Source organism: Periplaneta americana, chromosome 14, assembly GCF_040183065.1.
Source record: "Periplaneta americana isolate PAMFEO1 chromosome 14, P.americana_PAMFEO1_priV1, whole genome shotgun sequence".
Classification (NCBI taxonomy): domain Eukaryota; kingdom Metazoa; phylum Arthropoda; class Insecta; order Blattodea; family Blattidae; genus Periplaneta; species Periplaneta americana.
This window is the reverse complement of record NC_091130.1, coordinates 155,032,803-155,047,436: the sequence shown is the minus strand read 5'-3', so window position 1 is coordinate 155,047,436 and position 14,634 is coordinate 155,032,803. Positions and strand designations below refer to the sequence as shown.

The following is a 14,634-nucleotide window of genomic DNA, read 5'->3' as shown; positions in this document are numbered from 1 at the left end:
CGTTATAATCTTTTCACACTCAAATTGAAGTATATATTTTATTACTAGACTAAACGTAATTTAATTGATTACATTTTTCAACATGTAGTTTTTATATTGACTCATTTCGCATTCATATGTGTTGTCGGAAATTGTCGGATAAATTCGGATGGTCGATAAAAGATCGACTATGAAAAGGTGGAGTGAGTGCGAACGAAAATTGCGTCTGCTGAGCCAACCGTATGCTCAGGAATCACGTAATTCGTTATTCTTTCATTCACCAATTCGCGACAACCAAGGACAGGTCGCCTCCTCCTCTACTCTGTTCGTCGGTAAGTTCGGGGTCTAGAAGGAAGTGAGTAAAGTTATCCATCAATTTTGGTGTTTGTAGTAGTCATCCAGTTGTATTAAGTGTTTTGATATTACATTTACGTTGTGTATTGTTCTTGGAATTAGGTATTTTGGTGCAGATTTTGGTATTTTAGATTTTATTAGTAAGTTAAGTTACTCGGTATCTCTCTTCTGGAACGGCCATTTTACTCCACCGGTAATATTGCAGGGATAACTTATTGTGTAAAATAAATTGTATAATAGTTATTATGTAATAATTGTGAATCTTATAAATTGATGGAATTTGATATTGTTGTTGGTTTTCAAAAGATAGGTGTACGCTGAAGTATTAAGTCTTCATTTACAGAATTATATAAATTTAATGTTATGGTGCTTGAAATTTACTAGTTATACGGAGCCCGAATATAATTTCAGGGATTTAAATCGACCAAAACACCACCACCTCAAAATGTTCACCTGTGCCCGACTGATTGCCCCCGCTGCCAGGACCGCCGTAAGTGTCTATTAACGTAAGCAAGTATTGAAGATCAGAGGTGAAGTGCTTAACGATCGAGAATGTAAAAGAGCTTTTCTATATTTCATAGTTGGTGTCTGGATCACGAGCATACATTCGACCTCTAAGCAGTGCTATGGTTAGTCACAGTAGCCCACTGCAACAACAGAATTTCACACAGACGACGGCCCCCATTAGTTTGGTAAGTAACACCAACACTTTTTGTAATTGTATGACTCTTGAATTAAAAAAAAATTGGCCTGAATTAGCCTATACAGGAAGTTGGAAGTTTCAAAAAAATTCGAAAAGTGACATTGTTTTGTAATTGTTCAAACTAATTTTACAGCTTCCAGCAGTCCGTAATTTCCAGACATCTGCCGTCACAAGAGATATTGACTCGGCAGCAAAATTCATTGGTGCTGGAGCAGCTACCGTAGGAGTTGCCGGTTCAGGTATGATTTGTAGCTGTTTTTTCTATTCTTATCCATGATTTTGAAAAATGTAGTTCAAATACGGTACGTAATATGTAGCAGCAGAAACTTTTTTTACGTTATGAACCCAACTACCGGTAATGGAAATGTTAAGTCCCGGTATCGGAATATTGCAGGGGAGGGGCCTTTAGTATAGGCTATTCATTGAACATTAAATGTATAGATTAAGTATTCCTCTTCATAATGAACTGACGGAATAGGCCACCATTACGCGAGATATAAATGTGTCTGCCATATTAAAAAGTTCCACGCCCCAGATGATTCGTCCATATGTGAACGAGATCATATCGAAAGCTGCAAAAGGACCAAGTCTATCTCCCAGTACGCGGGCGCAGAATAAGATAGCCAAAATCACAGATCACACGAGATACTTATTCCATGCACATACGTGCGCATTTCAGTGTTCAAATATAAAGGTCTAAATAGCAGTCTCACCTATTATAGTTTAAAAGGTTGATGTAACCTTCCCCCCCCCTTTTAATCCATTAATATTAGTAACTTAGTTTGTGGTAAAACTTTCAGAAAGTTAATATGAATGTTTGCAGGAGTCTCATAACTTAACGTTCTTTAATGTGACGGTTGCACTGGAGGAAAATTGTTGTGGGGGTCCAAAATTTGGTAAAACTACGTTCAGAAGAAGCGTTACGATTTGCATTGCATAAATAGGGCATACCTTCTTTTAGAGGTCACATTCACGAATGTCATGAGAATAGTGTATGGTATTGCCGTGTGTAAATCCAGTGGCCAGAGACAAGCTTGCACCAGGGGCTCACTTACGGAGTACCTAGTTACTCATATGTCCCCGGGAAGGTCTGAGTCAGGGTCTTAATGATACTCTAGCAGGGTAGCCTGTTAAAGGGGTGTGAGAGACTAGAAATAGCGGAAGTTCTGTAGTTCTTGTCAGGGATGCCGTTGTGGCAGAGACTATGCTGCTTGACTTCCTTGGAAACTCTCATGACCTGCAGTTTGAGTGCAATGTGCAAGTTGGACTTCGTCCGAAACTCAATTCAGACTACTCTGTGTCTGGCTATGACATACATTGGCGACCGTATCTATTCTATAAACTGGTGGTAATGGTGACTTCCATTAGTTGGATTAGGCTTAATGTCATGGCTTCGTTAGCAGAAAGAATTTGGTTCGTTTTCATTGCCATAAGATAAGGTTACCTAGATCTTCCTGTGCTCCTGCTGGAACGACTGCATTTTAAGGAGGGACTCCTGGAAGGTGGCCCTAATATGATCGAGGATGATGACCTATTAGTAGGATTTCAACGTTTGCGAGAAACTTATTCATCTTATATAGGCAAGTTTTGACCAGTGCATGGTTTCAACTGATTTTAATGCCCGGGTTAAGATTCTGACCAAAGTGACAAAAATGGTCGAATGACAATTGATATTTATGTTTAGAATTACTTAAAATCAAACACTTGGAAACAAATACTTACATTAAAGTAGCTATTTAAATATAACCTTAAAGTAGGTGGCATACAAATAATATACCTAAATGAAAACAGTGTGTTGAGAGCGTAGGCTATTGTATCTGAATGGAATTTAAACAGGTCTAACTTATTTGATTTTTCATATTTTATTTTTGCATTAAAGAGCTATCATTCAGGTTCTTGCAAACCTATTTAAGAAGTTGTAACATCCAACTTAGCAGCCTTTTCTAAATCTAATCAGGTTCTTAATTTATTTTGTACAAAGCTGAGATTTTGGAAGATACATGCAATGTAAGTGGCACTTGCAGTGCACCTCTGTAATGAACATAGGCCACGAATTCAATGTTTTTGTTTTATCTTCATAGATTTCCGCCAAGCAACTGTGCACAAACTTTGTCTTTCACTTGTGAAGTAAAATATGTTATTGACATTAGTTAGAATTTTAGTTTATAAAAATGTAGTAGATTCAGATGGCAAATTATATACATTTACCCTTGCTAAAACCAGGTTTAAACCAATTTTGACCACTGTTCTGGTCATTATTAAAATTGTATGGCAGTTTGCCAACTCTGCATATAGGAACAAGGCTGTTTTACATGTGCTTGATCTTACTCGGGATTTCCACCAGAAAGTTATGGTAGAGATATTTGTAACTCCAGACTGGATTTTAACCCACAATCGTGGATTGCTCTAATATAAATTCTGTTTTGAACGTTTCTGATTTAATGTCGATTTGGAGAGTGGTTCTTATTTCAGAGTACGTGCATTACTGTTTAACACAAAATTACGAGAACTATTACGAAGTTTTGTTTTGAAATCGTTTGAAGTTAGTTTTGTAATTCTTTTGGTCAAAAGCCATTGTCCTCTAAATGTTAGTTGTATGACCTTCTCAAGTAAAGCTGTCCTCAATATTTTAAACTTGGCAGAACAGTTGAGCTATTAATAGAACAGAAGCCTAGCTATCATGTGTTACCAAACAGACTTCAGATACCTGTTGTGAGAATTTTGATCTCATTCAGAGCAGTGATCCATTCATATTTTAAATAAGAGAAGTTGTTGGTGATGCATCTCTGTCTTTGACATGTTGAAGGTCTTAAAGTTTAAATTCTCTTGCTTTTGCCCGTAATTATGTAAGAGAAATGGGCTTTGTGTAAATGTCCATTTAAGTTCCTTGCATTCATCTTAAAAGGTTCGCTTTTTTTTTTCCTTCGAAATCTATTAACTTCATTATTCACGAATGTAACTTCACAAATGGAGAAGTGTGTCTTTAATTACGGTACTGTGTGATTTAAGCAGCAGTCTGTGAAAAACATTGACATGTTGAGACAATCATCTTTTTGGTTAGGATGCTATACTTTGGAAATTATCCAACTTACATGCAGTCATGATTGTGTACATTAATGTAGTTCAAAATCTATTCATGTAATAGGAAACATTAATCACTTTGCACAGTAATGTTGAATTTTCGATCTCTACTTATACAGTAAATATTTTATGTAAACATTGTTATTAGTAACTACAGCCTTAGGAGTGATGTATTTTTATTTGCGAAAAATTATTTTGTCTCCGCCACAAAATAACTAATCTTCTTCAGTTCAACATCACGAACATATTCTGCTTTTCGAAAAACTTGATGAAATATTAGTATTTTGAAGTAGCCCTATTTCTGAATTGAAATCTGGCATATTTTAGGTAGTGTTATCTATATTTGATCATTTTTATAGCATTATTGCCAACTGTTGAATCAGGAAAACAAAAATGGTTAAATGAGCCTTGCTATCTCGCATAAAATTACATTAAAAGAAAGATACTTCATACGTGAGGAATTACATCGTAAGTAATGTAAAGAAATCAGGTAGCCTATTTTATTATCAATAGGTAATGTATTATTTGTGATTTACAGCGAGGTGTTGAGAGCATTTTTTGCCTAAACGTTTTCGCATGTTTTGATTATCACTATTTTCATTCCTAATTGAATCTGTTGCACGACATTAGTCTTTCTTCACTTGTTACAGAGAGGTATCAAAAATGTCAGCCACTTATTACAAAACTGTCACACTTCACTGGAACTCTGTCCAGTGACTGGAGAGAGTTTGTATATGGACAGTAGTACTGTCAGCCAGGTTGTGTAAACAAATGATGGGCACAGCACGTGTTAAACTGTACGTAACCCAATCTATACATTTTAATTATGATGGGCCGTATTCATAGACATTCTTAGCACGGACTTCCGATGGATGATCAGCGAATTAATGTTTTTCGTATTCATAAACCAGTGTTAGCGATATGATATGAATCCTGTACAAGTAACTAGTCGATAGCCGGGGCTAGTTTAGCACGCTCGTAGCGCGGGCTAGCGAAATATCTATGAATAGCACCCATTGTGTTATAATTTTGTGTTTTAGCAGGAAATTGCGCTATTTTTAATTTTATTTGCGTACCAAGTAACCAAAAGATAGAATTTGAATATATTGCTATACTTTCGAAATGATGGAATTATTGTAATTTCGTAAAAGGCTAATGTGGCTGCCTTTTAGGTGTTGCTGTTAGCATTAATCACCAAGAAAATCAAACTGTCAACTAGAAAACCACTACAATCCACTAGCATATGTATTAATAGGGGGAAAATGGTTAGATTTTCACTTTGAGTATGAAGTGAGGAGACCCAATATAGCTGGCAGTATATGTTGAATTCATTTTTCAGAGATTGATACAGTCTTGCAGTGCTAGTGAAGTTTTCAGATTATTTAGGGCGATTACTTATAAGTTAAAACATTTTTGTTTCCAATAAGTAGAATGCTAACATAAAAACTGCTGTTACATGTTACATGCTGGTGAGATATCATGTTTGCTATGGAGTGGCTGCATGTTCTGTTCATAGTAAAATATTGAAATGTCTTCCTCTTTTTCACTGCATGTTTATTTTATGTGAATTTAAAGTTCTGGTTTTCTTCTGGAACTTTGGTAAGGTTACGTGAAGGCTGTATTACATTCTTTACAATTAATTTTACCCTTACTCTTCTGAAGTCTTGCAGTATAATGTTAAAAGACAAATCTGAATGAAGCTCAAGTTTTCGTGTACTGGCAGTTTACATGCAATACTGAGATAGTCTAGAAAAGCTAATTATATGTTATTGTGGAGCAAGGGAGTGACGAAGACATTCTCTTCAATTACAGTAGATTGAAGTACGATAAAATGAAGTGTGCAGTGGAGCTTGGTTATTGTCGTTAATTCATTGCACGAAAATGCAATGACCAAGCGATGTGGCTAAGTGGTAACGCACTTGGACTCTCATTTGGGAGGCCCCAGGTTCAAGTTTCAGAATCAGCCAGTGTTATCTTTTAAGAGGCTTCATAAAATACGTACATACGCAATAGCTGTTGCTGGTGCCACTTCCTCTACTGTTTCTTATACCCATTCTTGCCACTACTATCAGTTCCCCACACCCAGTGACTAGCCGCCCTCTCGAGATCATTAAATAAAATAGACTAAACTCCAGCCGGCCAGTCTCCGGCTCTGACATTTCTCTTGGAAAGAGAAGAGAGAACGAGAGAGAAAGATAGTGACCAGCATTGCCAACCTGTGGCGTTTTGAAGTTGTGGAAAGAACCTCGAAATTCCACTGTGAATGAAACTATTATGCTAAATTTTAACCTTAAAACACTCTGGTTCGGTTTAAAGTAATGTTTTTAATTCTATTGTAATTTGCTGTTACAAGACTTGGATTCTGATATGCGAAGATTAATTCAATTGCAGTTTGCAATGCTGGGAGAGAGGCGGGCACTAGAGGTGAAAGTTGTCTGCTGTAAACAGTATTATTAATATGGCCAGTGGTTCATCAGAATCGAAAAAGAAAAAAAATCGGCTCTTTTAAGAGCCGAAGTCAAGAATTTATATATGCAGATTGCGTGAATATTTTGAGAAGGAGCGAGACAATGGAGAACCTCTTCTCCCTGTTACGAAAGTGGTAGATAGAGTTTGTGACGCTTTGAAGGTGGGAAAGACAACTTTAAAAGTGTGGCGTCTTTCCACTTGAGTATTAACAGATTCTAAGGAAAGTAGAGTCTGTTTCATTTGGTACACTTTCATTATAATAATAATAATGAAATTCCCATAGTCTGTGGTAATATACTGTAGGCATATGTATAATTTACATATGTGTTTGCATGAGTTTTTATTCTGTTATAATTATTTAGCTGTGTACATTAATGAAAGATGCAATCTACGTTTGTGTAAAATGATTTATATGCGCGTTCGCATTAGTTAATTTTTTGTGATCTACGCTAGCTGTGTACATTAACGAAGGATGTGATCTAAGTTATATTATGTAAAATGATTTATAGGCATGCCTATGCGTTCGAATTAGTTTTTATTCTGTGCCACAAAATCGGCCGGCGAGCGCGTGACAGTTTTCATTGTGTCTATAAGTATCGGCAACACTGTTTCCCTCGGTCACGAAAAACGTCAGGGCCGGAGAACGACCGGCTGTACTGTAGTAATGTGCATTCGACAAATCAATACTTCGTAAAATTAAAATACAAGTAGAAATGCGCATTCAATACACCTACAGCAAAATGACACAATAGGGATTTTATTGGAGAACTACTAAAATACTACTTCACAAAATAAATACACAACTAATAATTGTTAGTTGGAATTACTGAACCACACCATTCACAGAAACATGAGAAACTGGGGTGGTGTGGTGTGCATTTGCTCTCTCTTTTTGCCCCCACCCTTATGAACCAACAGACAATGGAAGACACCCATGCCAATTCTTGTCATTCTACAGTGAACTTAAGTAGAATCATTTTCCCTCATTTCACATCTCGTCTTGTTAGTTCAGAAGCTTAACTTAGCGCACAGCTTGTTTTTGTCTGTTAAATGTTCCCGCCCTACACCCGCTATTCCCCATGTGTCCCATAGTCTCTAGTGGAGGGGATACTGGGTGGGGCTTACCAGCAACAGTCATTGCGGCTCTCCCATAAAATAACTAGTTAAAGGTATTTAAAGGCAAATGTCAGATTTGTCACTTTTACCACAAAGATAAGTTACTATTTTGCAAGACCCAACCCATATCTCAGAAATTACCACTATATGGCAACACATATTCACGACTAGCCAGTAGATGGCACCAAAATAGAGGCATTGCTTTATTTTTGGTACAGAGAAGTGTTTTCCTCTAGATAATCTATGTGCAGTATGTTTGCATTTTCATTGCTATGATTAGATCGAAGTTTCAAGATTTTAATAACACGCATTTGAAACAGCTGATAACAAAAATGTTGTTTGATGTTTTTGGTTTACCTTTTTCTCCCTGCAATAAATTATTTTTTTAAATTTATATTTGCACATCAATTTAATATTGATGGTACACGGAAAAAACTGTAGAGTAGCTAATATCTATGTAATTACATTTGATGTTCCTTATCAATTGTTAATTTTACGTTAGAGTAAAATTTATTGGTCTGTTCTGGGAACATGTGCGATTTGCATTACTTCAATCATGTTTTGAGAGTCTTACTAGAGGCATGGGGAAAACGTGTTTAATTAATTTACTAACCTTTATCCAGTGCTTGTCCGTAGCTTGAATGTCCAGGTTTTATGTTTTCAGTTGGTATTGTAACATTTTTTCAGGTGTGGGTATTGGCATGGTGTTTGGATGTCTGATTATTGGTTATGCTAGGAATCCCACCTTGAAGCAACAGCTGTTTTCCTATGCAATTTTGGGATTTGCTCTGTCTGAAGCTATGGGACTCTTCTGCTTGATGATTGCATTTATCTTGCTCTTTGCACTGTAGATTGTGTTGTCTTGATCAGTTTGACCATATTGGTCATTTTTGTAACACTTCGCAGAAAAACGAAAAAGCAAACTTGTATATATCTGTAGGCTAATCTACAAATGTATCCAGGAGATCTTTGAATATTGCATTGTCTAATCTTTTTTCCCCTGTGTATATATTCTCCACATTTAATTGTCGCGTCATAATTCTGTTATATTTAATGGATTATTTCGTGTTGCCTAATGTAGTTCGTATGTGACCTGTGGAAACTTACGTGTGTATGTTTAGCCAGCAGTCCAAACACTGGTTGGAACTTCATAAGTGACATAAGATATCACTCATGAATAGGGACACTGTAAAACTGAATAAAATGCATCAAAGTCGGTAAATAAAACTATTGTAATTTGTGAGAAAAATCTTTATTGAAATATGTAAATCATGGGAGGGAAAAATGTTTGAATTTAACACGGAAATGAGATCTGTTACACTCCAGATAGAGAAGAGTGTCATGGGAATAATTAAAACATTGGGTCTGTGTCCATGTGCCTGACGGCCTTATCTCTACCAGGTTAAATAAATAAATACTACTAAAAATAATACTACTATGACAAGCTGCTTGTCTGTCCAATTATTAAAATGCATTATTCCTTGATCTTGCTGAAAATGTGATGAATATTTTTTTTTTATTGTGTTGGTGTGTAATGAACCTAAACATTACACATGGCACGACACAGTTTTTCATTTTTCACATTTTAGCAGCCATGCTTTCTAAGTAATAAAATATGAAAGACTGACCCATTTATTTCGTACTTATTTTGAATGTTTCATTGTAGAAAATAAAATAATGGAATTAATGAATGTGCAAGCCGGCAATATTCATAAAAAATTGCATTTAATGCAAAAAATTACAAAATTCGTATAAAAGGGTAAAGGGGTGGGGAATGAGGAAAATTCTGATCGTAAAGAGTCCACAAAAGGGATCCCATTCTTACTTGCACAAATTTTAACTCTGACTCGATTAAACAACTCGATTAGTAATTGAAATTCGCGAAAAAATCATTTACGAAAATCAGGTGTCCCTACTCATGAGGCAACTAAGCCAGGAGACATTGGGGTGGGCGTAATCCCTTTCGCCCAACTTTTGTATAATGAATTTTCATTTCAGTAGCACTGAAGCGGATTATTGAATTTTCAACGACTTTAAGTTTATGAATTCTCGTGTTGACATTAAGGTAGTGGGAGAAACAGGAATTAATACATTGCAGAGAGATTGATGGATGTTGCCATTTCAAAACATGGGAATGACCAGTCTGATACATAAACATTGAGTTTTCTGGCTTCTTGATTGAGACACTAGAAGAAGGCTTGTATTACTCTGCTCCCTTTTTAGTGCAGTGAAAGAACTGTATTTAATTTCTCAGAAATAGGCTGTACACCAGTAACTAATGGAAAAAAAATTCATTTAATTTCTTCAGTAACAAGTCATTGTCCTTAGTCTGTAGTGAACCGAAACTAACTTGTTTCTATATACTTTCAATATTAAAAGAATTGTATACTGTCTTCCGAGTTTAAGCATGTTAGAAACTGTTAGGGATTTAGTTTACAATGACATTTAATCTATACAATATACGATCCTATTTGTAGTCAGTGATGTTTTATACAAACCATTCTCATTTCTACAGATTTTAATTTTTTTTTATCAGTTTCTGATAATTGTGGGAAATACCCCATGCAATATTAAATGATCTCCTGTATTCCAAAAAAGTGAATATAACGTTTATATAGATTCACTTTACACGTCTTCTCAGTTTTGTACACAATTTTGTTATCACTGTCGATATTGAGAACCAATAAAATTATAATTATGTAAAATATGTGTATAGTTTTTCAGTGGTTCTCAAATGCAAAATTGTCTGTCTTTAAGAGCAACTCCAAATTGAGTTCTCTCATATCCACATTGTGCTCTAAATGAGACAATTCATAGGGTTTGTTTGTGAAAATTTATTCAAGTAATTCGAAATATTAAGTAAAAAAAAAGTCAATATTGATTTATATATGAATTATTCTAATAAAATGCACATTATGTGGCAACTGTACTGCTATGAAGGTTACATCATATATTCAGTCCTTGTTCCAAAATTTTGAAATGTTAATTGCACCATTTACTTCTGTATCTAAGTAGTAGGTGTTCCACCACTGTGGTTAGTCTTCTTGGCTGTGAAACAAGCTGGCCTGGGTTCAAATCCTGGTTGGGACAAGTCACCTGGTTGGATTTTTTCTGAGGTTTTCCCTCAACCACTCGAAGCAGAATTGCTGGGTAACTTTTGGCATTTGGACCTCGGACTCATTTCGCCTCCATTAATCATCACAATAGTATACAGGTCGACCAGGAGGACATGGTGGACGTGGTTCCAGGATCTACCTATGTTCTTCTGGTTGAAGATTCAGCTGATTCAGGCACATGAATTGCAAACAGATGACATTGATCTGAGGAGGCTGCAGAATAACATCACAGGCAGGTGGAGGATCAGGTCTCCAGTCAGAACTGGATGCTGTGGCTGAATCAGTATGACACCATGCAGTGAATCATGCGCTTGAAAGTGATCCTAAGGACTTCAACAATCATTCCAACATAAGGGGGTTGCACAAGAAGCCTAAGGATGCGGTGTTTGCCTGTGAGACCTCCTCCGAAAGAAAAAAAATAGTAGGTTGTGAGAATTTGATATTTGCAGCAGTGGCGGCCCCTTGTATAATTTGTAAATGGTTGCATTTAACTTATATCTATAAATTTTAAATCACGAAAGCAATCATCAACCATGCAACAAGATTTATCCTTGTCAGAAATAATTAACGGAATATGAGGAAAGATGTTTCTTTTTGCAATAAAACGTGTAGTGTCGGCTGCTGTTGCTAGAATAGGTTGCATGCAGAGTGCCATCACCATTTGCAACACATGGGGTTTACCAACTCCATTTGTGATTCCATCATATTTAAGGGAAAACTTTTTCTTCAATAGAAAAATCTGCAGAATCACTTCTACACTTTGTGTGATTCTGCATCTAAGCCTGGATTTGAAGAGGAGAGTCTGCAAGATACTTGGAGTTTTCTCTGCTTGATTACTTTTTTATGGAGGTATCTGAAAAGTGATTTATTGTTATAACGTAGCTTCAGAGAAATGCTAAATTCAATTGAGGAAATCTTTCAGGGAATTTAAAAATATTGGTCATAACTAGGGCTTGGATTTCTGTGACCTAAAATCTCTGCAAATTGTGCATGCACATGTCCAAAAATATGATAAAACCTTGGAAATATAACGCAAAACAAATCAAAATTTAATGTTATCCAAAAATTAAGAAAATTTTCTCTTCACCATTCATCAGGTCGGCTCTTCTGATGGTCAAGACTCGAGCCACCCCTGCCCAAGCAGGAGGTCTTGCCCCACTGAAGATCTACTGCTGATTATTATTATTATTATTATTATTATTATTATTATTGTTATTGGTCATAGTAAACTGTTCACCCTATAAAAATAGGGAGAAAAGTTGTGAAAAAATGTCTTTGTCTCTGCATGACAATTCCTTTACAGCTATGTTAACAGGAACTGGCTTTATGAATTACTATGTGTCAACAGTGTGGTTGAGATTTTTTAAGCGTCACATGTCTTGTAGGGGTGAAGGGGATGAAGTCGAGACTGACCAGCAAAAATCTGGCCATATTTCTAATATATTTTTGTCCTTTATGTTTTGGCAACCTACTGTTGGTGAATTACCTTCAAACTTCATTTAACCGCAAAAAATATTGCTAAGAAAAGGAAATCCAAATACAAGCAAAATGCTTTGCCATCATTTACAAAATGTGTGAATAATAATAATAATAATAATAATAATAATAATAATAATAATAATAATAATTGGAGGTCCACACCTGTGGAGTAATGGTCAGCACGTCTGGCTGCAAAACCAGGTGACCCGGATTCGAATCCAGGTCGGAGCAAGTTACCTGGTTGAGGTTTTTTCCGGGGTTTTCCCTCAACCCAATACGAGCAAATGCTGGATAACTTTCAGTGCTGGACCCTGGACTCATTTCACCGGCATTATCACCTTCATAGCATTCAGATGCTAAATAACCTAGATGTTGATACAGTGTCGTAAAATAACCCAATAAAAAATAATTGGAGAATTGTTAAAATGATTAATTGTAATGTAACCCATTCATTCATAGTGTTCTGCCCAATGGCAGGTCTTTCACTGCAAACTCAGCATTCTCCAATCTTTTCTATTTTCTGCCTTCCTCTTAGTCTCTGCATATGATCCATATTTCTTAATGTCGTCTATCGTCTGATGTCTTCTTCTGCCCCGACCTCTTTTCCCGTTCACCATTCCTTCCAGTGCATCCTTCAGGAGGCAATTTCTTCTCAATCAGTGACCCAGCTAATTCCTTTTCTTCTTTGTGATCACTTTAAGCATTATTCTTTCTTTGCCCATTCTTCTCAACAAAGCTTCGTTTCTTATAAAAAAAAAAAGAACAAAAATATGCTTTTATACTTTTTTCAAATGAGACTTTATGCTAATACGGTAAAATTTGCGTTTACATGACCAGTAGAAGCAGTGTCATTGTGTGTTCAGAAAAACTGAAAATGTGTTTTTAAGTTTGTACAAAGAGATCGGGATAAAAATTTGACATGTCATAGAAATCCAAGCCGTAATCATAACTCATAACTTGCACAATGATGTGAAAATATTCTCCCCCCCCCCTCCCCTTCCAAAATTCATTTAAATTTTTGAGGTTTAAATATCTGAACATTTACATAGTTTCTCTTTAGTAATTGATATGGAAAATACACACTTCTGGCTTTATTTTTAAAGGATTTGCACATTTATCAGTTACACTGTGTTGTGTGTGCGCATGCTTATGCCATTGCACTCGTGTTTGTGTGTTATAAGACCAACTTTCATTATTCCTTTTGTGGTTATTTGATGAAGAAAGTGTTTTCTTTCTGATCACTTTAGTTGTAGAGTAGTTGAGTATGTATGCTCTCTGTTGTAGGGGCTGGAATTGGAACAGTGTTCGGCTCCCTCATCATTGGCTATGCCAGGAACCCATCTTTGAAGCAGCAGCTGTTCTCGTATGCCATCTTGGGATTTGCCTTGTCTGAGGCTATGGGTCTGTTCTGTCTTATGATGGCTTTCCTGTTGCTGTTTGCATTCTAAACGCATTTTAGTTAATACCTACTCACTGCCACCATGGAAGTGAAAGCTTCTCTGGGGTTTAGGGCCTTCCATGGAATAATTGTTGTGGGGGTATGACTATTAGTCTGTGTGGTTTTTTTATCTGGTGACTTTTTGAGACGGTGATCTTGACGCGAAAATGTCATGGGGCTATATGGACAATATTCAAATCCTTCCTACCTTCAAGGCCACCTTCGAGAGAAGATTAGAAGAAGTGAAGACTGGACTCTACGGGATTATTCCATGGTTTCCCCCACACTTGTAGCGGAAATGGAGCTGCCTGCATTATGTTCAGCAATAGGACAGTTTTTGAGTGGGATTATTATAAAGAGATGAAATCCAGTTTGCTAAAGATAGTCTTGTGAAATTAATTTAAGTTGATAAATCATTTCTTCTATCACCAGCATCAGAACTTTATATCAGTGACTTCGAGAATTGTTTAACAAAGAATTGATGGAAATTTTGATGTATATTGAGAATTCGCTTTTTTGTTGTGGTCCATGTTATGGACACACATTATTATGTGAGAGGGGACAGGAATATTCCATTCATTGTACAGTGTTGTTAGAGCAAGTAAACCTTAGTTGTGAAAAATTGCCCTGTGCAGGGTAGCTCAAACAAGTTTATGCTTTTCTAATCTGTCCTTCTGGTATTCCTTTTACAGGTTCTCCTTTTTCCACCCTATTGCAGTTTTATTTGTGACGTTTTACAGGATATTTGGACACTACAACCATTTGTGGATATTGTCTCTGAAGAGAGTAGTAAATAAGATAATTTGAGGTGTTATCAAATTGAACTTTTATTTCATCTCGTTTTTCGAAATTGTTAATATGTAGGTACAGTGTGAATGTACAGTGCGTCCAGGAAGTCT

At 36.2% G+C, this 14,634-nt stretch overlaps 1 protein-coding gene across 2 annotated transcripts; it reads left to right on the top strand.

The window, feature by feature from the left end:
• The first annotated feature begins 183 nt into the window (after window positions 1–183).
• Window positions 184–14,384, top strand: ATPsynC (ATP synthase, subunit C). Of its 2 annotated transcripts, none has more exons than XM_069846396.1 (5): window positions 184–311; window positions 745–823; window positions 915–1,025; window positions 1,170–1,275; window positions 13,582–14,384. In XM_069846396.1, exons 2-5 carry the CDS (start codon window positions 779–781, stop codon window positions 13,743–13,745), a joined length of 426 nt encoding a protein of 141 aa, XP_069702497.1. In that variant the 5' UTR covers window positions 184–311; window positions 745–778; the 3' UTR covers window positions 13,746–14,384. The 2 variants fall into 2 exon arrangements, with proteins under 2 accessions (XP_069702497.1, XP_069702496.1); XM_069846395.1 differs by having other exon boundaries at window positions 207–334.
• Window positions 14,385–14,634: the final 250 nt, after the last annotated feature.

Bases quoted from the DNA above. Each gene is read 5' to 3' on its own strand.
- ATPsynC (XM_069846395.1), top strand. From the start codon at position 222: ATGCTCAGGAATCACGTAATTCGTTATTCTTTCATTCACCAATTCGCG. The intron at 1,026-1,169 runs GTAAGTAACACC...CTAATTTTACAG, and splicing joins CGACGGCCCCCATTAGTTTG to CTTCCAGCAGTCCGTAATTT. The intron at 1,276-13,581 runs GTATGATTTGTA...TCTCTGTTGTAG, and splicing joins CGTAGGAGTTGCCGGTTCAG to GGGCTGGAATTGGAACAGTG.